Source organism: Salvelinus namaycush, chromosome 26, assembly GCF_016432855.1.
Source record: "Salvelinus namaycush isolate Seneca chromosome 26, SaNama_1.0, whole genome shotgun sequence".
Classification (NCBI taxonomy): Eukaryota; Metazoa; Chordata; class Actinopteri; order Salmoniformes; family Salmonidae; genus Salvelinus; species Salvelinus namaycush.
In genome coordinates, this window is record NC_052332.1 from 9,445,941 (window position 1) to 9,470,555 (window position 24,615).

The 24,615-nt window shown below is 43.8% G+C and overlaps 1 protein-coding gene across 2 annotated transcripts in view; it reads right to left on the bottom strand.

Annotated features, from left to right (window-relative positions):
* Positions 1–24,146, bottom strand: part of ttll11 (tubulin tyrosine ligase-like family, member 11) — a 41,924-nt gene extending 17,778 nt beyond the window's left edge. For both annotated transcript variants that reach the window (XM_038965182.1, XM_038965183.1), the window contains exons 1-7: positions 22,903–24,146; positions 15,255–15,354; positions 13,340–13,473; positions 8,117–8,407; positions 7,581–7,865; positions 6,639–6,734; positions 6,456–6,568 (exon numbers count right to left, since the gene is read on the bottom strand). In XM_038965182.1, coding sequence (XP_038821110.1) covers positions 6,456–6,568; positions 6,639–6,734; positions 7,581–7,865; positions 8,117–8,407; positions 13,340–13,473; positions 15,255–15,354; positions 22,903–23,472 — 1,589 coding nt within the window. In that variant the 5' untranslated portion in view covers positions 23,473–24,146. The remainder of the gene's footprint in view (positions 1–6,455; positions 6,569–6,638; positions 6,735–7,580; positions 7,866–8,116; positions 8,408–13,339; positions 13,474–15,254; positions 15,355–22,902) is intronic.
* Between the last annotated feature and the right edge of the window lie 469 nt (positions 24,147–24,615).

Genomic DNA, 24,615 nt, shown 5'->3' on the forward strand with positions numbered 1-24,615 from the left:
CTAACGTTGGCTAGCTACCTCCAGACACAAATGAGAGAACTGCTCACTCTGACCAGTTTACTTACCGCTTAGAGAGCTGGTTAAGCTGTTTTTATGTTATCCAGAGCGTTGGTGAATACAATGTTTACTGATATCAGCCATACTCAACAGGTGTTGAGTGTTTCGTAAATTTGTCAGTTATTCTGTGCTCTGGCACACTCAGACAAGAGTGCTCTGAAATAGAGTAGATAGCCAGAGTGAATTTACCAGCTACGTCGATTGACAGTTGTTGCAGTGACATCGTAAACATTCTATTGAAATAGTTACTTGTATTGTGGAGTCTTATTTTTTGACATGTAGCTAGCTATCTAAACAATGAACCATATTCCCAACTCATAACGTCACTACCCTGCATGAATCTGCAGGTAGCTAACCAACAGGGTTCAATGTCAGCTAGCTAACATTAGGCTATAACTAAACTCAGCAACAACAAAAAAAGTCCGCTCACTGTCAACTGCGTTTATTTTCAGCAAACTTAACGTGTAAATATTTGTATGAACATAAGATTCAACAAGACATAAACTGAACAAGTTCCATAGACATGTGACTAACAGAAATGGAATAATGTGTCCCTGAACAAAGGTCAAAATCAAAAGTCAGTCAGTATCTGGTGTGGCCACCAGCTGCATTAAGTACTGCAGTGCATCTCCTCATGGACTGCACCAGATTTGCAAGTTCTTGCTGTGAGATGTTAACCCACTCTTCCACCAAGACATTCCTGTCTTGCAGGAAATCACGCACAGAACGAGCAGTATGGCTGGTGGCATTGTCATGCTGGAGGGTCATGTCAGGATGAGCCTGCAGGAAGGGTAACATGTGAGGGAGGAGGATGTCTTCCCTGTAACGCACAGCGTTGAGATTGCCTTCAATGACAACAACCTTAGTCCGATGATGCTGTGACACACCGCCCAGACCATGACGGACCCTCCACCTCCAAATCGATCCCGCTCCAGAGTACATGCCTCAGTGTAGCGCTCATTCCTTCGACGATAAACGCGAATCCAACCATCACCCCTGGTGAGACAAAACTGCGACTCGTCAGTGAAGACGAATGGACATTGCAATTTATTGACCTGGCCACATTTGCAGTACTCATGCCTCCTTGAGGCATGCCTAAGGCACATTTCCGCAGATGAGCAGGGATCCTGGGCATCTTTCTTTTTGTGTTTTTCAGAGTCAGTAGAAAGTCCTCTTTAGTGTCCTAAGTTCATAACTGTGACCTTAATTGCCTACCGTCTGTAAGCTGTTAGTGTCTTATCGACCATTCCACAGGTGCATGTTCATTAATTGTCTATGGTTCATTGAACCATAGACAAGCATGGGAAGCATGGGAAACAGTGTTTAAAAACTTTACAATGAAGATGTGAGGTTATTTGGATTTTTACAAATTATCTTTGGAAGACAGGGTCCTGAAAAAGGGTCGTTTCTTTTTTTGTTGAGTTTAGCAATGCAAATGGCTCTGAGATATGAATAATATTACTACACATGTCATAAACGTAACGTTAACTAGCTAGCTAGCTAACAGTACACTTTAACTTGAAATATAAAATGACTTTTGTAAGAAATACCATTGTAAATAACACAAGCATATTGCTATTACATTGTTATAACTAACTTCTTTCTAAGCAGGGTTTCTCACACACCCAAAGATAGATGGCTGGCACAGACCTTTCATAAACACTGATAAGGAAAGGCCTTGATCAAAAGAGTGCTTGGGTCCGCATTTCACGAAATAATGAGACACACACATAACCAAGGACAGAGGGCTGACTACGCACACACAAAATCTCCTGCTTAGCTGAACATTTGGTAACAAAGAACTTTTGCTACAAGACTCAGAAGGATGACGCACAGCTCATCAGGACCAATCTGAGAAGACAACAACCTGATCAGGACCAACCAGAAAACCAGATCTACCAGACTCTACCTACTTTCTGTGCTGTATAAAATGACTATGTATTTCTGTTATCTGGGCTCTGTCTGCAGGTTCCTTACGAGCTGAATGAACGAGTCCATGCATGTTTGTATCAGATATCTTTACCTCTGAATAAAACTGCTTTTTATTATACGAATATCCACCCTGTCCAGAGTCTCTACTTCGTCTCAGTTCTCCAGTAAACTTGTGTCATCAACACTTTCTGACAAAATTAGAAACATGTCATATCTGAAAATGTTAGCTAGACTCTCTTACCCGTATACATGGATGAACGCTTCTCCCTCTGTCACGGATGTCATGGTTGCCCTTTGTTTGAAGATGTAATCCGGAGACAGGTGTTTATTACAACAGCGTTCTGTGTGTTCTCTGTTGGACTCAGTCTGCATATTTGTCTCTCTCCTCTTTAGCTATCATACTCTAATTCCACTGATTTCAAAACTCAGTCCTCCAGAAAGTAGAGAACACTTATGCAGCTCTACAACGTGATATAATTTTTTTTCTTTAAATGTACACGTTAGAAGAGATTACCTACACATACTGACCAGCTCATTAATAGACAGAAGCATGCTACATGGCAGACCAATCCAAACTCATCTCTCGGCATGTCCAGCCAACTCATTATTTCAGCCAGTCATGGCTAGCGGGAAGGTTGCTGACTTTTTCAGTGGCTAAACCAACTAGGCTCGTAATTTAACATTTGTATTCGTATTTACAGATGGCATACAAGTTTGTTATTAAGGCACATGAAAGATCACATGCTCCAGAAGTTTACGCTCAAAATGGCGCTCCTGTGAAGTAGTGACGTGCAACATGTGCCTAGTTTCCTGAAACGAGTCACATATGGAAGATCATCGTATAGAGAAAGATGCGGAGAGAGAGAGAGATCATTCTGACTGTGAAAGCCATGTCTTGATAACCAAGGAAGGGAGAGCGAGAGAGAACAGGGATAGATCAAGACAGAAAGCGAGAGGATGAAAATGATAGAAAAGGGCAGAGAGAGGCAGAGAGAGAGAGGCAGAGAGAGAGAGAGGCAGAGATTTACCGTAACGAAACGGTATGTCTTAACGGAATAGTGGTAAGGGGAGGTTAGTGATGGCCACCCCATGGGCCGCAGAGCATCGAGCTGCCTGCCAGACTCACACACACACAAACATACCCGGTATAGACACACACGGCAGTCATGTGTGAAATTTCATCACGGCTGGGCTGGAATTGAATGTTTCCCTTTAACAGGCTTATGGAGAGCTGCTCACTGGGGCGTTTCTAAAGCTGGCTGGCCAGAGAGACCAGAGGGAGAGAGAGAGATAGACTTCCCCCTATCAGCAATCCCCAGGTCCAGCCTAGAGCCCAGACCCACACACGTCACACTGATTGGCTAATATCACCACACACAGGGTGAACTTAGTCGAGATGGAGGGAGGGAGGTAGGGAAGGAGACTTGGGTCGCTGACACCATCTATGGTAATGGGGGAATGATGCAGCTTCACCCTAAGCTTCATCCACATCTCAGTGGAACCCTAACCCTAGCCTCAAAATAAACCGTTTTCAAAGTAACTACTGTTGTTCTAGTTACATAGAGGAGAGTCACGGCTTTCTGGGAGTACATTATTTATTTCTCACCTCTTGATATTGAGTTCATAGCGTCACTTTACAATCAGAGTAGGCTTCTTCTTGGACATCTTCAACCTGTCCCTGTCCCAGGCTGTAGTCCCCACTTGCTTCAAGGAGACCACCATCGTCCCAGTGCCCAAGAAAAACAAGGTGACATGACTATCGCCCCTTCGCACTCACCCCGGTCATCATGAAGTGCATCGAGAGGCTGGTCACGGCCCACATCAAGGCCAACATGCCAGGCACACCGTACCCACTCCAGTGTGCGTACCGCCAACAGCTCCACGCAAGATGCCATTCACACGGCCGTAACACATCTGGACAAGAGGAACACCTATGTGAGAATGCTGTTAATTGACTACAGTTCAGCATTCAACACTATAGTTCCCTCCCAGGATTCTCAGCTTGGTGTCGAGCTTGGTCTGGACACCTCCCTCTGCAACTGGATCCTGGACTTCCTGACGGGCAGACTACAGGCTGTGAGTATTGGCAACAACACCTCCTCCACACTGACTCTTAACACAGGGGCCCCCTGGGGTGTGTCCTCTGCCCTCTGCCGTACTCCCTGTTCACCCACGACTGAGAGGCTTTGCAGGACACCAACTCCATCAAATTTGCTGACAAAACCACAGTTGTAGCCTGATAACCAACAATGACGACTCTATAGGGAGGAGGTGCGTGAACTGGCATTGTGGTGCCAGGAGAGCAACCTCTCCCTCGACGTCAGCAAAGCAAATGACTTGATTGTTGACTTCAGGAAGAAGAGGAGGGAACATGCCCTGATTCACATCAACAGGACTGCAGTAGAGAGTCAGCAGTTTGAAGTTCGTCGGCGTCCACATCACCGAGGACACGACATGGACCAACAACACCACCACTGTTGTCAAGAGGGCGCAACAGCGTCTCTACTTCCTAAGGCGGCATCCTCCTCAAGCTCTCCACACACCCCAGCCAAGAGCTGTGCCTTACCGTCGGGCAGACAGTATCGGAAGCATGAGGTCTGATAGAAAGTTCTCGGAGCCTGTTGGCTCGGAGCCTACAAGCCATCAGACTGTCGAAGACTTGAATTGGGACTGACCACCTGCACCGATTCTACACACGTTAGCACACATGCGCACACACACACTTACCGCTGCCAAACTCTTATTATGATTGCTAAATACTGCACAATTTATACTATTATTATACTTCTGCTAAATATACATATATATATATTCTACTGAGCCATTTGCTTGATGTTCGTATTCTTATTCTTTCGTATTGCTGTTGCATCGTCGAGAAGGAACCTGCAAGAAACCATGTGTATCCCGTACATACTATACTACAAGTTTTATTAGTGGTATGTAGTATATGGTTTTGGATGCGCCTGCGGAGCGGCGCGCGCCACTTGCGGTGACTAGGCCTACCTAAAGTAGCCTGCATAGGCCTACCTAAAGTAGCCTGCATAGGCCTAGAGCTGGAAAGTTGTTGTAGGACATTACATTTACTGATCGATGACTCAATTAGCCTACATGGCTATCTAGCGACATTGTCATATTTAAAGTTAACAATCTAAGCGTGTTGAAGTTCTCACTTCCTCAGGTGGTGAATAATATAGCCTAGGCCAATATGCACAAAAACAACCTAATTTGTTTAATTTTTTTTTTTTAATCTGATAATTCGATAGGTTGCACATCAAAATATCAATCACGCATTCCCTGGATATGTCAGATGAAATAGCTTACTTTTTTAAATCATAGGCTACCATCTAGGTTGTCTTACTTGTCACTGGGGGAAAAAAAGTGTCTGTTGGCTACTGACAGTCTACAAAAAGAAAAAGGTACAAAAAGATACCTAGCATTTGTCTTGGCTAGCCTACTGTAGTCAATCTTAAAAAGACAGGCCTACTTTGGAAACAAAAATAAATGCAATGCAATTCTAAAGAATAGAGTAATGTCTTACATTGCTCAAATATATCATAAAGCTTTGTAGCCTTTTACACTACATTGCATATTTGGTCACCGATAAACGCCTAAAATTGGAACACAGTGGCTGTACAGTAACATGCTGTACAAGACGTCAGAGCTCTGGCTCTGCGCTGGATGGGGTTTTGACTGAAAGTCGTTCTGAACTTGAGCACCTCGCGTGACAAGACGTTGACCCCCCCCCCCCCCCGCTAACTGGGCAAATATTTCAAAATGTTTTTGTTATCAGAGTGAGGGAAATGCTATAAATTAAGAGGACTCTGTATTTTGAACGATAAGACATTGAGGATTATAATAAATACCGCTTTGATGTCATACAAGCAACACCCGTGAGTCCAAATGCGCACTTCACATTTCCAGAGCATAAAAACAAAATGTCATACACAGTGTCAACATTTATGATCATGACACTTGATGTACAGTTACATTGTAGTCATTTAGCAGAAGCTCTTATCTTGAGCGACTTACAGGACCAATTAGGGTTAAGTGCTTTTGCACAAGGGTACAGACAGATTTTTTCACCTAGTCAGCTCAGGGATTCGAACCAGCGACCTTTCGGTTACTGGCCCAATGCTCTTAACCGCTAGGCTACCCTGTGTTGTTCTGAACAGAATGAGCCTGTGTTTGTATATTGTGAAGAGAATTAGCCACGACACACGCACTTGAACGCAGTCATGAGGACTCCTTTCTACGCGCGTCAAAATCACAAACCCGTTTCCTTGAATTGCATTGTGAAAGCCTAACGCTGTGATGTCGTAGAGCCCTGAACCCTGACTTCATGTCCACATTCCAAGTCAATCCAAACCCCTGCCTTAACCATAGCTTCATGGCCACGGGTGTGTGTGTGTGTGTGTGTGTGTGTGTGTGTGTGTGTGTGTGTGTGTGTGTGTGTGTGTGTGACTCACGTGAGTGATTTCCTCTGAGCAGGGTCCATGAGACGAAGTGTGTCCCTGATGACTCCCACCTTCACCTCCTCATCTACTGGGCTGGGGACGTACTCAAACACCCCCGGGGACACCTGAAACAGACACACCATTAGTACTTCAGAGCATGGCAGTGATGATGATGATGATGGTGGTCCTACTCACCTCCTGCTCGTGTTCTATTCTCATACTGGGGTTGGCGTTGACCTCCAGTAAAACTGGCTTTAGGTTCTTCATCAGGAGGATGTCAAATCCCAAGATCTAACACACACACGGTAGAAATGGGCGTTATGTATTGCAAAACACCACATCTACAACTCAGTCACACTATCCCTAAAATACATCTAGTACCTTAGAACACATTTTAATATCATCCATATTAGTGTCGTTTTCATAACTCCGTCTGAGCTCAAGGCTATCAAAACGTGGATTCATGGTCTTTCACCTTGATACAACTGAAGATAGTGTGAGAGGAAAATTACATATTTACCTGATTTATTTCAGATTAATGGTTAACAATTAATATTTAACTAATAGTAAGACATTTCTGTCCTACTAGTGTCTGGGTTTTTAATGGTCTCCAATCTAGTTCCCTGCAGCTAATCTGGGCGTATGGTCACCAGAGAAGGCTTGAGCTGACAAATGAGTTAAAAACTGCATTACAGAAACAAGAATGTGTTTTACTAGGGATAGCTTAGGAGTAGAACGATCCCTCATTGTCTCAAAATCATCCTTGCATCTGGGAAACTAAAAACAGGGTGGGATTAAGACAACAACCCCCTGCAGATAACGACTGGATGAACCCAGAGTGGCTTATGATGCCCCAATCTGCATGGGATGGGTGGAACCAATCATGACTAAGCATTTTTAGTGTCAGCTATATATAGGACTCTGCATTTGTGTAAAGGTTAGATTACTCGACCAGCCTCATTATTGCAATAATTAATTAATATTGAATAAAGATGATTGTTTGACGAAATGACAAAGTCTCCCTCGCTTGATTAGAATATTCAACGACAATAGTTATATTAGATTGTAAAACCTCTTTCCCATTAGATTCACATGACAACTAACTGAATCACACACTCCACACTCTCCTGTCCCTACCTGGAAACAGGTGGGTCCTGGTTTGCCGGGCGGTATGTCGGCCTGGTAGTAAACCTTGAGCTCAGGGACCAGGGCGATGACCGTCTTGATGACCAGCGAGATGATGTCTGACCACACCTTCTTAATGTCCACCCCCTTAGAGGCCAGGCGGTAGAGCACGCTGGAGAAGGTGCGCTTGCTGCCCGACGACAGGCTGTCTGAGTGGACGAAGTTCCCGCTCTGGACGTTGAGGGAGTAGTTGGTCAGGTGCATGAACACATGGCTCAGGTTCTTCTGACTGGGCTCCTAGTGGGGTGGCAGGGAGAAACACATTTCAGAATACTATATTCACTGTTTAAAACATGAAGGCAATGTTTAAAATGCTAGTAGTATGCTTTCAGGCCGAACGGAAGATAAAATATCATATGTACTGCTTATGAATGCGGTATGTATGCGTCATGAAGTCCATGCGTAGGTACTCTTCAGATAAAGTGTTCCTACCTGGTATGGCTCGGTGCCGAATGGGTTTATTATAAAGTCCTTATGCATGTTCTTACCTGGTATGGCTCGGTGCAGAAACGCGACAGCCCCTCTTTCGCGATATAGATCTCCAGCGGCTCCAGGGACTTGACCAGCACGTAGAGACGGATGTCGAACTTGAGCTTGTCGATGAGCAGGGGCTTGTGGATGTACTCCTGGACCACGGACTGCTTGGTATGTGACCCCGCTATGACCCTGAGGTCGCCGGGGTCACGGATGAGGTAGATGCCGTCCCCCTGGGACCCTCCGTCCGGCTTGATGATGAAGGTGGGCTTCTGGGACAGGTCAATGTCCTTGGCCAGATTGATCTGAGACAGACAGCAACACTCAGAAATAAAACATTGACCAACCAGGAGTCTAAATGGAAGAAGACGTTAAAGGTCAATCAAGCAAGGGTCATCTGATTTGATGTTTAGGGGAAAATGCCAAATATTTTTGCTCTTTAACTTTCAAACCAATTCTCATCAATGGCAAAGAGGCCAAATCAGCTGGATTGTAAAGGAGCCCCCTCTGAGTCAAATCCCCGTACATTTAGTGCTGAAAGATGATAGAGGACTTCCTGTCATCCCCGTAAATGTGACTTAAGCTCATACTGAGTGATATAAGGAGAGCGATATCAAGTCTAATACTGTAGCTATTGGCTTTGTCTATGCATGACTGCATCTTTAGCGGAGGACATTATCCTGTCCGTGCCTCTCTGGAAAAACATTACTGCTAATGTCTGTATGGACATTTTTCAATATTCACTCTCTCATGAGTATTTTTGCACCAGTCAGACACCACATCCCAAGGCCAGATATTGAGCTCGGAGGGCTTATATTTATCTAGAGCAATTTCCTACACTGGGATTAATTCATATTAACTACATACACAGTCTCATTCCTTATCGTGACCTACCTTGATTGAAGAATGAAGTAATTCAGACTAATGTTAATACTTAACGCCCTCAGCTCTGATAGGATCCTATGGCACAGCCCCATCAAGGTTAGTCTTTGTCTAGTCCAGGGCTCTCCAACCCTGTTCCTGGAGAGATACCGTCCTCTAGGTTTTCAATTCAACCCCAGTTGTAACTAACCTGAGTCATCTTACCGACCAGCTAATTATTAAAATCAGGTGCACAAGATTAGGGTCGGAGCGTAAACCTACATGACGGTAGCTCTCCAGAAATCAGAGAGCCCTGCTGTAGACTGTCTGTGGTTAAGATGCAGAGCCTTTTAAAAAGGGGCTGCAGTGCCCCCCTCTGTTGGACTAGCTGAGCTGTATCTTTTTACACTGTGCCCTTTCAATGTCAGTTCATTCACAAAGCCAGTTGAATGACCCATCCACCATTCATCCCTATGCTAGGCAGGGAGGCTGTCTGAGGACACACCCTCTCAAAGTCACAGTGACCTCCGAAGGTCAAACACCATTACATTTTCTAGCTCTAAATAATCCTGCGTGCCAACCAGGGGAGAACGACTCCCCCCTCTCATCGAAGCCACAATAGTTCAAGGCCAACTTCTGTACGGCAGGCATTGTTAGCAGAATACAGGATGTCCCATTATAATGAATAGGTCAATCTTCTTGTAAATAGTCAAATGTTTCAAAGACGATCACGGTACCAATAATTGCTTCTAATACACCAGATGTATGTCCTTGAACCAATCATTTTAAAATCACACACAAAATAAGCTATAAAGATAATCGAGTTGCTAATGGGAGCCTGCAGTACCCCGGTCGGCCATCAACTTGAGTTACTTAATGAGAGGGGGCAGCACTGAGCTAGCCTGCAACATCACTTCCTGGAGTATCTCAAACTGCACATCTTATGTCTCCATGAGACGCCATCATAACCGACTTAAATTTGGCTTCAATGCGTTAGACATATGGTGTCACGTGATCAAAGGCATTATCCATTCATACAGTCAGGTACATAAATATTTGGATATTGACCAAGTTATTATTAATTTACCTGTCTACCACAGCATATTAAATAATGAATATTAATTTGAGGGTATTTACATCCAAATCGGGTGAACGGTGTAGGAATAACAGTACTTTATATATGTGGTCCGCCCCTTTTTATGGGACCAAAAGTAATTGGACAATTGGCTGCTCAGCTGTTCCATGGCCAGGTGTGTGTTAGTTAATTTACAAGTAAGCAGATAAAAGGTCTAGAGTTGATGTCATGTGTGGCATTTGGAATCTGTTGCCATTAACCCTCAATATGAAGTCCAAAGAGCTGTCACTGCCAGAGAAGCAAGCCATCATTAGGCTGGGAAAAAATCTAAACAAACCCATCAGAGAGATAGCAAAAACATGAGGTGTGGCCAAATCAACTATTTGGTACATTCTTAAAAAGAAAGAACGCACTGACGAGCTCAAAAAAGCCCGGAAGACTATGGAAAACAACTGTGGTGGATGACAGAAGAATTGTTTCCCTGGCTAAGAAAAACCCCTTCGCAACAATTGGCCAGATCAAGAATGCCCTCCAGGAGGTGGGCGTATCTGTGTCAAAGTCGGCAATCAAGAGAAGACTTCACCAGAGTAAATGCGGAGGGTTTACCACAAGATGTAAACCATTGGTAAGCCTCAAACAGGAAGACTAGATTAGAGTTTGCAAAAAATAAAAAAAATAAAAAAAATAAAGCCTGTACACTTCTGGAACAACATCCTATGGACAGATAAAACAAAGATCAACGTGTACCAGAATGATGGGAAGAGAAGAGTATGGAGAAGGGAAGGAACTGCTCATGATCCGAAGCATACCACACCACATAATCTGTGAATCACGGTGGAGGTAGTGTTATGGCGTGGGCATGTATGGCTGCCCATGGAGCTGGTTCCCTTGTATTTATTGATGATGTGACTGCTGACAGAAGCAGCAGTATGAATTCTGAAGGGTTTAGGGTTATATTATCTGCTCAGATTCAGCCAAATGCATCAAAACTCATTGGACGCCGCTTCACAGTGCAGATGTACAATTACATTGTTTTACCTTTATTTAACTAGGCAAGTCAGTTAAGAACAAATTCTTATTTTAAATGACGGCCTAGGAACAGTGGGTTAACTGCCTTGTTCAGGGGCAGAACGACAGATTTTTATCTTGTCAGCTCGGGGATTCAATCTTGCAACCTTTCGGTTACAAGTCCAACGCTCTAACCACTAGGCTACCTGCCGCCCCAATGACCTGAAGCACACTGCGAAAGCAACCCAATACTTTAAGGCAAAGAAGTGGAACGTTCTGCAATGGCCAAGTCAATCACCTGACCTGAATCCAACTGAGGATGCATTTCACTTGCTGAAGGCAAAACGCCCCAAGAACAAGCAGGAACTGACGACAGCAGAGGTAAAAGCCTGGCAGAGCATCACCAGGGAAGAAACCCAGCATCTGGTGATGTCTATGGGTTCCAGACTTCAGACAGTCACTGACTGCAAAGGATTTGCAATCAAGAATTAACTCACATTTTAATTTATGATTAGCTTGATTTGTCCAATTACTTTTAAGACCCTACAATTGGGGGCTATGTATAAAAATGGTCGTAATTCCTACACCGTTCATACAATACTTTTGACAAAACCCTTAAATTAAAGATGACAGTCTACACTTAAAGCACATCTTGATTGTTTCCTTTCAAATCCATTGTGGTGGAGAACAGAGACAAAATGATGCAAAGTGTGTCACTGTCCAAATACTTATGGGCCTGACTGTATATACAGTCATTGGTGCCAATGCTGAGGCTTCAATAAGGGGGCAGGAGGAGTAGAGGGGAGGGGGGGCTGTATATGCATATATGTATGTATGTATGTATGCGAGTGCATGCGAGCATTAGAGTATGTGTGTGTGTGTGTGTGTGTGTGTGTGTGTGTGTGTGTGTGTTTAACACAGCTGGCGCTGTGGTACAGTATGTGTGTGTGGTATCCTGTGGTATGCTAGGGACCAGGGCGTGTCACAGCCTGTTAGAGAGCGTGTCATTCACTATTAGCAGCTGCTGTTGGCTCTCTCTGTGCTAAACTGCTTAGCCATGCCCTGTTCGCACTGAGCACGCTCAGAACAGATCCACTGTCCCTGCCAATTACCCCAGAAGTGTGTGTGTTAGTGTACATGTGTGTGTGTGGAATACACGAAGGCCTGTGCACCACTAGTTTGCATGAAATCATTGGACGCAAAACGGTGCCATAGGAGTTAAGACACTGTCTAGATTGCCGTTACCGACAGATGGGTCGGCGGTACATCTCCAAACTGTGCCAAAGAAAGTTAACTAAGAATAGTAAAACCTCATTGACTCAGAGGAGCCAGCGAGCACTTACACTATTTTACAACATCCAATTAAGGTCAAGAGCTCAGCCTTGTGACTGGATGCCATGGGGAGTGAATGTCCCTGGTCCACTATGGACTATGCAGTGTTTCCCCTATATTAATTTAGCAGGGGCGGGTCGCCGGTGCTAAATCGTTGCCACCACAAAAAAAAGATTAATGATAAGAATATATACCTCAGTTTATTAGGTACACCCATCTAGTACCGGGTCAGACCCACCCTTTGCCTCTGGAAGAGCCAGAATTCTTCAGGGCATGGACACTTTGCTCAATTGGTATTTAGGGACCAAACGTGTGCCAGGAAAACATTGACTGATACTGGAACCAGCGTGAGGGGCACCGACGATCATACCATGCTCAAAGTCGCTTAGGTCATTAGTTTTGCCCATTCTAATGTTCAATCGAACAGTAACTGAATGCCTCGATGTCTGCTTTATATAACAAGCCACGGCCACTGTCTGTGGGAGCAAATAAACAGTCCACGGAGTGTATATACTGTATGTTTTTATATATCATTTTGGGGATGGTAAAACGTGTTCAGTGTAAACTTGAACTACTAAAACCAGATATAAAGTATGCAGAAATGATAATGCTATATATATTTTCTTAATAAGATCATCTTTGAGAACTAACAATCACCCCCCCAAAAAAACTAGAGTCAGGGAGAATCAAAAATTCTCAAAGTGTCATGGCATTGGGCCCCCGTTGATTAGATTTTTTTGTCACTTAGATATAAGAACATGGCATAAGCCATGGCAGGATTTGTATAATTGCAAGAAATGTGCATTAAAACAGAGGGCCTCTAAAACCCACACTAACTTTGCCACCGTTGCTGAAAAAAATCCTAGGGGAAACGCTGAGCGCAGCTGAAAACAGAGGTGGGGAGACAGGCATTTACACAGGCAGCCCAATTCTAATCTTTTGCCCAATTACTGTCCTGTACCTGTGTGGAGAATAGCTGGTACTCCTCGGGCAGGATCCAGGAGCGGGGGTAGAAGTTGTACTCCTCAGGGAACAGCTCCTGCATGGTCCTCACAGCTCGGGTCAGGTTGATCTTCCTCAGCATCTCAATCATACCTACAGAACAATTCACACATGGCCAGATAGACAGAGGCCAAGTTAAAAAGGTACACTACATGACCAAAAGTATCTGGACACTTGCTCATCGAACATCTCATTCCAAATTCATGGGTATTAATATGGAGTTGGTCCCCCCTTTGCTGTTATAACAGCCTCTGCTCTTCTGGGAAGGCTTTCCACTAGATGTTGGAACATTGCTGCAGGGACTTGCTTCCATTCAGCCACAATAGCATTAGGTCAGGCACTCATTTTGGGCGATTAGGCTCCGTCAGTATTCCAATTCATCCCAAATTTGTTTGAGGTCAGGGCTCTGTGCAGGCCAGTCAAGTTCTTCCACACCGATCTCGAAAAATTATTTATGTATGGACCTCGCTTTGTGCACGGGGGCATTGCCATGCTGAAACAGGAAAGGGCCTTCCCCAAACTGTCGTCACAAAGTTGGAGGCACGGAATCGTCTAGAATGTCATTGTATGCTGTAGCGTTAAGATTTCCCTTCACTGGAACCTAGCCTGAACCATGAAAAACAGCCCAAGACCATTATTCCTCCTCCACCAAACTTTACAGTTGGTACTATGCATTGGGGAAGGTAGCGTTCTCCTGGCATCCGTCAAACCCAGATTCGTCCATCGGACTGCCAGATGGTGAAGCGTGATTTATGACTACAGAGAACGTGTTTCCACTGTTCCAGAGTCCAATGGTGGCGAGCTTTACACCACTCCAGCCGACGCTTGGCATTGTGCATGGTGATCTTCGGCTTGTTTGCGGCTGCTCGGCCATTGAAACCCAAGTTCCCGAAGAAACAGTTATTGTGCTGACGTTGCTTCCAGAGGCAGTTTGGAACTCGGTAGCGAGTGTTACAACCGAGGACAGACTATTTTTACACGCTACATGCTTCGGCACTCGGTGTTCCTGTTCTGTGAGCTTGTGTGGCCTACCACTTCGCAGCTGAGGCGTTGTTGCTCCTAGACGTTTCCACTTTATAATAACAGCACTTAGAGTTGACCAGGGCAGCTCTAGCAGGACTGAAATTTGACAAACTGACTTGTTGGAAAAGTGTCATCCTATGACAGTGCCACATTGAAAATCACTGAGCACTTCAGTAAGGCCATTCTACTGCCAATGTTAGTCTATGGAGATTGCTGTGTGCTTGATTTTATACACCTGTCAGCAACAGGTGTAGCTGAAATAGGCGAATCCACTAACTTGAAGAGGTGTCCACATACTTATGTATATATAGTGTATATTGAGAGGTAGAGGACAAGAGAGAAACAGACAGGTGTAAAGAGGTGATTTGGTGAACCACATTCAGGTGATTAGCAACCTTGCCCAAGACCTGAAGACTTGCCTAAGATCTTACAACAACAAAAAAAGTTTCAAAAAGGTGGCTGTCTCCATAGGACAACCCTTTTTAGTTCCAGTTAGAACCCTTTTGGGTTCCAGGTAGAACCCTCTGTAGAAAAGGGTTCTACATCACCCGGTGATGTAGAAAAGACATTACAATAAAATCAGTAATACTTGGTTTTTACCTTGGCATGACAAGGCATTAAGTTGGGCTTAGCAAGGCTCACATAACAGGAGGCATGCCAAAAACCTGCCTGACAACAGTGTCTCCCACCATAACATTATATAGGGGGTAGGACTGACTAATACATTTTTAGTTAAAGAGGCCCTGGATATTGAATTGGGAAACCATCTACGGGAAACACTGTGACAACCTACAAAATGGTGTCCGGCACCTCCCATAGGTTCTTTCCAGAAATAGAGGGGATCAGTGTACCTGGGAACTTGTTGACCTGTCCAGAGATGATGTTGTCATTGTCATGGAAAGAGACTCCATGCCAGTAGATGTCACAGGCAGACCGTCTACCCACAGGGAACTGTAAAAGGAAGGAGAGAGATGTTTGAGGATGGGGTTTTGATAAGGCCATTTGATTGTAACGAATAGAGAAATCATTTCAAGCCAAGGCGTAGAGGTGGCCCTTCCAGTGACACTAGGAGACAGAGCTTATCCTCCCAGTGGGTAAAGTGAATGAGACTGCAATCCTGTGTTAGCTAATCATATACTGTCAGTCTACGTTTAGGAGGAGCCCTGGCAGGGGGACGACATGATATTCTGACAGGATTACAACAACCCCCTGCTGGGGCCTGGACCACTGAACCTTCCTGCTAACCCTTCACACACACACACCATGACCCACTCAGAAACCCATGGGGGTCGCCAGCGGTGGCAACATACTGTCTCGTCACATCAGACAGAAAATGTAGGTTATCGTCTGGAATCTACCTTTATGGCGGTTAAATTAGGCAATCTCACAACTCTACACATTGTATTTCTATCCGCAATATTCTAAAATAGCCTCATTGCCACCTCAGTGAATAGGCCCACGGTGACCCTTGAAGAAAAACCGACTTGAATTTCAGATGTGAACACGTGATCTTATGTGAAGTGAACGTGATAACATGCAAAGCAACGTGACAACACGTGAAATATGAAATTGTGATTTTCCACATGTGAAGTCCGTTCGTTTTTGTTCCTGTATGGGGAGCTACATGCCAGGGGAGGTGTAGGACCATCCCGTGTGCGAAACGGAATAAAGAAAGAAAGAGTGGAAGAGAAAAACATGCATGACAGTCAAAGCCTGCTATAAATACGATCTCATAGATTTCAATGTTTAACCACCCCTTAATCTTATCAGCCAATTTGGGTTACATTCATTTGGGCAGTATCTAGTGGAGGAGGGGGATGAGAGACGGGAATAGCCCCATCTGTGAGTGCATTCCAGAACTTAATCTAACACACACACACACACACACACACACACACACACACACACACACACACACACACACACACACACACACACACACACAAAGGGTCACTTGTGGACATTGCGTGATTTGAGTGAATAATTAACTATTCTAGTTCTTCTGGCACCATCCCACAGTTCAGAAGAGGACATGAGCCCATCTCCTTAACATTCAATCATAATTGGCTGAGAGACATTGGCATGAATTAGCAGACTTGTCTTGGCAAGCCTGATCATTCCTCCCGATCCAGCCTGGTAAGGTTGCCTGGCAGTGGGCACGTAACAGTTTTATAACAAGATCTGTACTCTGCCTGTCAACCCGTCGCCTGCCTATTCTTTCACATCATACTAAAGTTGGAGTTGTTAGGCAAGCTATCCATGTCAACAACACTACACGTGGCCGAATATGCCAAGCGGTTAAGTCAGCACTTGGCACATGTGGCCATGTATGGTGTTGTTGCTAGAGGACAAGTGAGAGACAGACAGGTTTAACAGAGGTGACTTGGTGAACCACGTTCAGGTGACTGGTAACCTTGCTCAAGACTTAAACTTGCCTACACTCTTAGAAAAAAAAGGGTTCCTAAAGGGTTCTTTGTCTGACTCCGTCGGACAACCCTTTTTTGGTTCCAGGACAACCCTTTAAGGTTTCACAGAAAGACAGTAGGTTAGACTAAAATCTTTTTATTTTAATCCAGAAAAGGTCAATGACAGCCTACTGTCTTTTTATTTTTCCTCAACCTCACTTGGCAAGTAGTAGAAAACAGAAAGATAATCTGTCAGATCCAAATTAAAACAGACATGATCCTCCATATTTCACGTGACGTTTGACTCTCTCTTTCTCCCTCTCAATCTGACTCTTTCCTGTTCCCTGAGGGGAATATAATCAGATTGGATTATCAGAGATTACCTCTAATCATTTCCTACCGTTAAGAGAAGGCCATATGCTGAAAGTCAGCAGGCCTCTGGGGCTTCAAAAGTGCTGTGCCATCAAAACCACCCGGTGAGACAGCGGCCAGGATGTTAGGCCTAGTACACTGACACATTATGGCCAAGCCTTATAGGCTACACTAACTCAGTGAGCAAACCATGATTAGGACCCTGCCCAGGGCCTATTACAGTGCTATAATCTAACGAACAAAATGCCCTTAGTGACAGTCAATGATACAGAGGGCTTGTTCCCCCATAGCAGAGCCAGGCTTTGGACAGTTTCTCTCATGCAGGCTGAAACTACTCTACACAAGACTAGCCTACGCCTGGGGAATAACACTAGTGTCAGTCCTCATCCTAAAAATAAAGAAAACAGAGGAAGTGGATAGCGGTGAGTGGGTGTAGTGAGCGACTAAGGGTAGTGTCTAACCACAGATGACAGTAGGGTGGGTCATCTGCAGTGGAGCATGGATCAATAACATCCGTGGAGTGCGGAGGTAGTGTAGGAAATGAGAGGAGAAATGGGTCACTTTCTCTCTGCCGTCGATCAATACATTTAGGCTTAGTGGGAAGACTGTGCGATTCTCCCACTGTGCATCTCGTCTATAGGCCTAGCCCACATCGTTTCAGTATTCGTCGAGGCAATGCACCGCAAGCATATCCAGTGTCATGTTAGGCTACTGGCAAAACTCAAAACAGCATGTCCCTTACTGGTTATCAGTGAAAAGCGGAGTTGAGAACCAGAGCCATACAGTAAATGGCTCTGGAATCAACTAACTAGACCCACTTCCTGCTGTAGGAAGGAATGGGGGAATTAGATGTCATTATTGTAATGTAATTATTGTAATTGAATATAGCGGGAGGAACCGCTCTCTGAGTTCACATATGGGTCAAAATCTTCAAAGACCTACTCAGAAAATAAATGACATTAAATAATCAAATCGTTCCAAGTTCCTCTTCTCCATACACCTGGCTTTAGTCTACTAAAAGGTCAAAGTGTCACTCAAAACATGTTAAGCTGAATATTCCCCTGCCACTGAAAGGTCGGCCTTAATATACTTTCCTACCTACACTGGTGTGATTCCTTACGAAACTAAAATAAAAATACCATGATTTGGGGGATTTTCACAAAATGTAATCCTTGGAACGGACTTTTGGAGGAAGAATTAGTGACACATATCTTAAAAAATAATTGAGAAATAATTTATGACATGTTGGCCTTACCAAAGCCTCCATCATGAAAATAAATATATGAATATAAGTTTATATTTTTCAATATTCATAAATTAATGTAAGAAAATTGTTATTGAAAATACCAAATCATGACAGAGCAAGTTTCATGACACCAACTTTAGCAACTACAGATGAAACAGAGTTTCAAAAGAAGCCTGGGTAAGGCCAAAATGTTACAAATATTCCAACTTAAAATGAATTATGTAAATTATGCTTTAAGATACAAATATCAGATATACAGTACCAGTCAAAAGTTTGGACACACCTACTCATTCAAGGGTTTCTCTTTATTTTTACTATTTTCTACATTTTAGAATAATAGTGAAGACATCAAACCTATGAAATAACACATGGAATCATGTAGTAACCAAAAAAAAGTGTTAAATCAAAATATATGTTATTATTTGAGATTCTTCAAAGTAGCCACCATTTGCCTTGATGACAGCTTTGCGCACTCTTTCAACCAGCTTCATGAGGTAGTCACCTGGAATGCATTTCAATTAACAGGTGTGCCTTGTTAAAAGTTAATTTGTGTAATTTCTTTCCTTCTTAATGGTTTGAGCCAATCAGTTGTGTTGTGACAAGGTAGGGGTGGTATACAGAAGACATACTTTTTTGGTAAAACACCAAGTCCATATTATGGCAAAAACAGCTCAAATAAGCAAAGAGAAACAGTCCATCATTACTTTAAGACATGAAGGTCAAGAACTTTGAAAGTTTCTTCAAGAGCAGTCGCAAAAACAATCAAGTGCTATGATGAAACTGGCTCTCATGAGGACCGCCACAGGAAAAGAAGACCCAGAGTTACCTCTGCTGCAGAGGATAAGTTCATTAGTCACCAGCCTTAGAAATTGCAGCCCAAATAAATGCTTCACAGAGTTAAAGTAACAGACATCTCAAAATCAACTGTTCAGAGGAGACTATAAAAAAAATCAGGCCTTCATGGTTGAATTGCTGCAAGAAACCTCTACTAAAGGACACCAATAAGAAGAGACTTGCTTGGCCCAAGAAATACAAGCAATGGACATGAGACCGGTGGAAATCTGTCCTTTGTTCTGATGAGTTCAAATTTGAGATTCTTGGTTCCAACCGCCGTGTCTTTGTGAGACGCAGAGTAGGTGAACGGATGATCTCTGCATGTGTGGTTCCCACCGTGAAGCATGGAGGAGTAGGTGTGATGGTGTGGGGGTGCTTTGCTGTGATTTATTTAGAATTCAAGGGACAGTTAACCAGCATGACTACCACAGCATTCTGCAGCAATACGCCATCCTATCTGGTTTGCACTTAGTGGGACAATCATTTGTTTTTCAACAGGACAATGACAGGACACCTCCAGGCTGTGTAAGGTCTATTTGATCAAGAAGGACAGTGCTGGAGGGCTGCATCATCTGACTTGGCCTCCACAAGCACCCGACCTCAACCCAATTGAGATGGTTTGGGATGAGTTGGACCGCAGAGTGAAGGAAAAGCAGCCAACAAGTGCTCAGCATATGTGGGAACTCATTCAAGACTGTTGGGAAAGCATTGAAGCTGGTTGAGAGAATGCCAAGAGTGTGCAAAGCTGTCAAAGGCAAAGGGTGGCTACTTTGAAGAATGTCAAATATAACATATATTTTGATTTAACACTTTTTTGGGTTACTACATGATTCCATATGTGTTATTTCATAGGTTTGATGTCTTCACAATTATTCTACAACGTAGAAAATAGTAAAAAAAAGAATAGAATAAACCCTTGAATGAGTAGGTGTCTAACCTTTTGACTGGTACTGTATGTCAACAATCCTTCCTCCAAAAGGACCCTAAATATAGATAGAAATTTGTGAAACCCTCCCTGCCACCCCCCCAAAATGATATTGTTCTGTTCTAGTTGTGAGAAATCACTCACTACACCTCAGCACTGCATGCCTCAAACCTCTTTTCAGACTGACAGGGGATCAGTTACGCCCTTGACTATGTTAAAGGTGTATCTGTCAGAACAAAGGGTAACGTATAGGGCCTCAGTCTACAAAAGTTTTGAAACCAGATCGGATGTGCTGAGGCGCACTTGGAAAGGATTACGTTTCTACGCATGACGGTCATCCATGGTGATAGTAAAGAGAGTTGTTTACCTCTCACAAACTCCTCTGGGTCTCATGTATAATGAACCACGCTGTTGATAATGGCTGAAGGCAGGTATTAATTGCGTCACATTCAATGCCGGTAGGGCCGAACAGATGGAGCTCGCTTGGCGACTTGAGGGGACCCGTATCAATTAGCCATCTCATAAATGTATTAAAGACATTCCTTTTCATTAAGCACAACTTTCAGACGGCACCTACCCAGGTGCAGGCTGTGTAACGGTATACTGGACTTGGAGCGGTCAGGCCGGAGTGAAAGGGTTAACAGAGACCGTGTGACCTCATCAATGTGTTGTAGGACACTGTCAATCAACACTTTAACGTTGAAGGCCTTCTATGCTATTCTTTATCAAGCCCTTGAGGGACAAAAGACTGTGAACAGATTAAAACTGTTGATGCAGCAAAGATTAATGGGGTGTATAGCGGTAGCTGCTTTACCTGTTATAACAACATTGTTGCTCCTCTATATAGTTGCTATAGTAATTTATGCTGTTTGTATTATTACGTAAGCGGAATAAGCGTCAGTCCTACAGTAAACTGGAGTCGTGCACCCCTGATCGATGTAGGCCACTCACGGCCGGCCCGCTCATTAGGCGGGATTAGGAGGCCGTCTATGGCGGCAGATTGACGCGGACGGCCTTTTCTGAGGTAAACTGACCAACAACAACACATAAAACCTCATAATTCTGCCCCCAAAACATTGACAATTTACTTCATCCAGTGGCATAACGGCTTTTTAGGTTGAGTGTTGATGTCGCCCTGTGATAAGCAGTGCCCACTTTGTCGAAATATGTTGCGTGTCCATTCCCAGCGTGCCTCTCCAGGGTGCTGTTGGAGAGACGCTCCGCTGCGGCGCTCCACCGACATTCAGTCAAAGAAATGCATCTAATATAAATGATGTAGCAGGTACAGGATATGGCAGAAAGAGTACGTGGCCTTTGTTGTAGCCTACAGGCTGCAGATACAATGTATGACGATGTAATGAGACATACACTTTTTACATAACGCAGGTTTATCCAATCAAATAGCCTAACCTAAATGGCGCCTAATATTTTTTTTTAATGCGCTGTCATGTTAACAAACAACATATCCTAAAAACAGGACAGGTCAAAGTAAAATGGACAATATGTACTGGACAATCGCAACTGTTGTCCAGGAGTTTCACCCCATTGTCACGATCAGTGGTTTCAAGTTTGTACGCGTCAATTTTTGACAAGCTGATCATAGTGAAAAAATTAAATACTTGTAAACACATTGCAAATAGGCTCACAATAACTCCTGATAAAGTTTGGTAGCTGATATTCTGAGCTTAAAAAGGCCAAATTGATTAGGGACAGGAATCAGGACTAATAAAGCCAATGCAACAGCCTGTTTTACAAATGGTGGGCCTACCACATGGATGAGTACCAGTGGAGGCTGCTGAGGGGAGGACGGCTCATAATAATGGCTGGAACGGAGCAAATGGAATGGCATCAAACACATGGAAACCATTTGTTTGATACCATTCCACTCATGCCGCTCCAGCCATTACCACAAGCCCGTCCTCCCCAATTAAAAGGTGCCACCACCCGCCTGTGATGGTCATTCATACAATTCCATTGAGGGCTGACATGGTAAACTACACCCCAGTAAACACGAGCCAACGTCTTTTGGATGGTTTTTTTTGGTCTTGTCCAGACGTATTTTATGGGTGTATTACAAACGGTAGGCTTACCACATAGATGGGCATTCATAAAATTCTATTTCAGGTAACACTGTAGGCTACACCTCAGAAAAGCGCAGGCCGACGCCGACTGGATGCTTTTCTTGGTGCAGTCTGGACCGGCCTTGATTTCCACATCCACAGATATTGGTTTTTGGTCCGGAACAAATCTGAACCAATCATAGATGTCTATATTTGGTTCAGATTTGGTCAGGTCTGGACCAGCCTTGATTTGGCCCAAACATAGACGTCTATAAATGACATCTTTTCAACTTTCATTCAGAACCTAAAAATGACCTACTTTCAACTTCCGGAAAATAAGTATTTCTCAACATCCTGTAAAATATGTATTCTAAACGTACAGAAAATACATATTTTCACCTTTCATTCAGAACCTAAATTGAACGCGACTTCAACATCTGGAAAATACGTATTTTAGACTTATTTTCAATGTCCTTTAGCTTACTGGGACTATACTAGTTTTACAGTTGCCACATTTTCTGGTCTCGACTAGGGCGGCGGAATGGCAAGGACCGGCCCGGAGGCTTCTGAACTCCCTAACTTAAGCACAGAGACAATCTTGACTATCTATAGCCTACATTTTGGCAATAAATATGAATCAATGAAACAAGGACTTACCTCTTTCCATTTGAGCTGCCTGATGCTGAGTTTCAGTGCCTCCAAAGAGGTTTTGGCTTTGAACGTGTCCACGGTGACTGGCTTCCTCCTCTTTGCAACTTTGTTGGCGTCCTCTTTGTTGTGTGGGCCTACTTTGATGTCTTCCGGTGCGTGGATGGGAACAGTGTTACCGTTTGTTTCTGTCTTCCCCTGCAGCATCTTCCCAGTCCCTTTGATTTGAAGCATCTGCTGTTCATTGTCTTTTCGATTCACTGGTTTCCCCGAATTGGCATTGGAAGCTACTATTGTCCCTTGCAGTGCAGGGACTGAATCCTGCTTGGTGCAGGTGTTCTTCTCATCTTTGCCTAGTTTGCTCCTACTTTTACTCTGATTCCTGCAAGTGACAGAGGTCTTGGGTGTTTCCCTTTGGGCTGCGGGGGCACCACTAGCCGGGATTGGGGAGACAGATGCGGGCGGGGATGCCACCAGCACCTCATCCTCGATAATATCTGCCTCCTCCTTCTCCACACCCTCGCCTGATGATTTCATTTGTTCGAGTTGAACCTTCACTTTTACATAATGATCACTCATTATACGAATCAATACCACAAGGCAGGGCTCGGCAATAATGCACAGCCCGAAAATAATGTGTGAGCCAGTGGCAAACAGAATTTTGCATAGCTTTCCAGTCACACGTTAGCTACAGTGTAACCACTCGTGGACCAGCTTGCCTAACGTTACAACGGTGCCGACAGTTCAGCTAGACTACAGATGATTCAGTGAAACCGCCCATGGACGAAGCCCACGTCAGCTGTCATCATTAAGTTACCTAGCAGCTAGCTAAGTAAGGCTTTAAACTAGGCTATTGCATGTGAGGTTTGGGCAAAATCTTCCCACAAGATATAGCTAACGTTAGCTAGCTAGACACTTTGTTTTATCCCCGTAAAAGCAAATGTTTGTTTAGGTTGCGATAGCTGGCTATCATTATTCAATCACTGTGGCTGAGTAGAGTAAATTGCAGGGCTAGCAGGCTAGCTAACACCAGTTGACATTGCTGGCTTGACTGTCTCACACCGCTAGCTTGCACCTAGCGAACAATAATACATCAATTGTCTTTTGTGTCATCCACATAATAGAATTTCGCCATTTAATCTACAGATTGTATCGAGTTACCTTTCAAATGCATTGATAGCAAGTGAATATCGTCCGATCATCGGGACAAGACTGTCGTACAGCAGATGTTCCCCCGCCCGGCTGTCACTGAGGCTGGGTCGGTGGAAGAGTCATTTTGACAACAATTATGCAAGGCCAGCAGCACAAATGATGACGTCACTTCGTATGGAAAGGCTGAAACCTTCAAAATAAAAGCCAGCATTTCAAAACATTGCAAATGTGAATAACATTCAAAATATATTACATTTTAATCAATGTCCATTTGTATTGTGCTTATAAGGATAAGGAATTTATGGAAACAATTATGCTTCCCCCCAAAAAAATGAACACCACTATCGAACAATACAATGTTCAGACTGCTATGTTCACAGTATTGGGCTGTAGAGAAAAAACAATTTTATGTGCAGAGGAAAAGTTGGGTTGGGTATACTCAGTAGGGCCTGTAGAATACCCAGCAGCACTTTCTATTCCACCGACTACATTCACTGCAATATAGGCATACTATAGGCATATATTATAGACACATAAATTACATATTTTCTTATAGAGAAACAAATATTC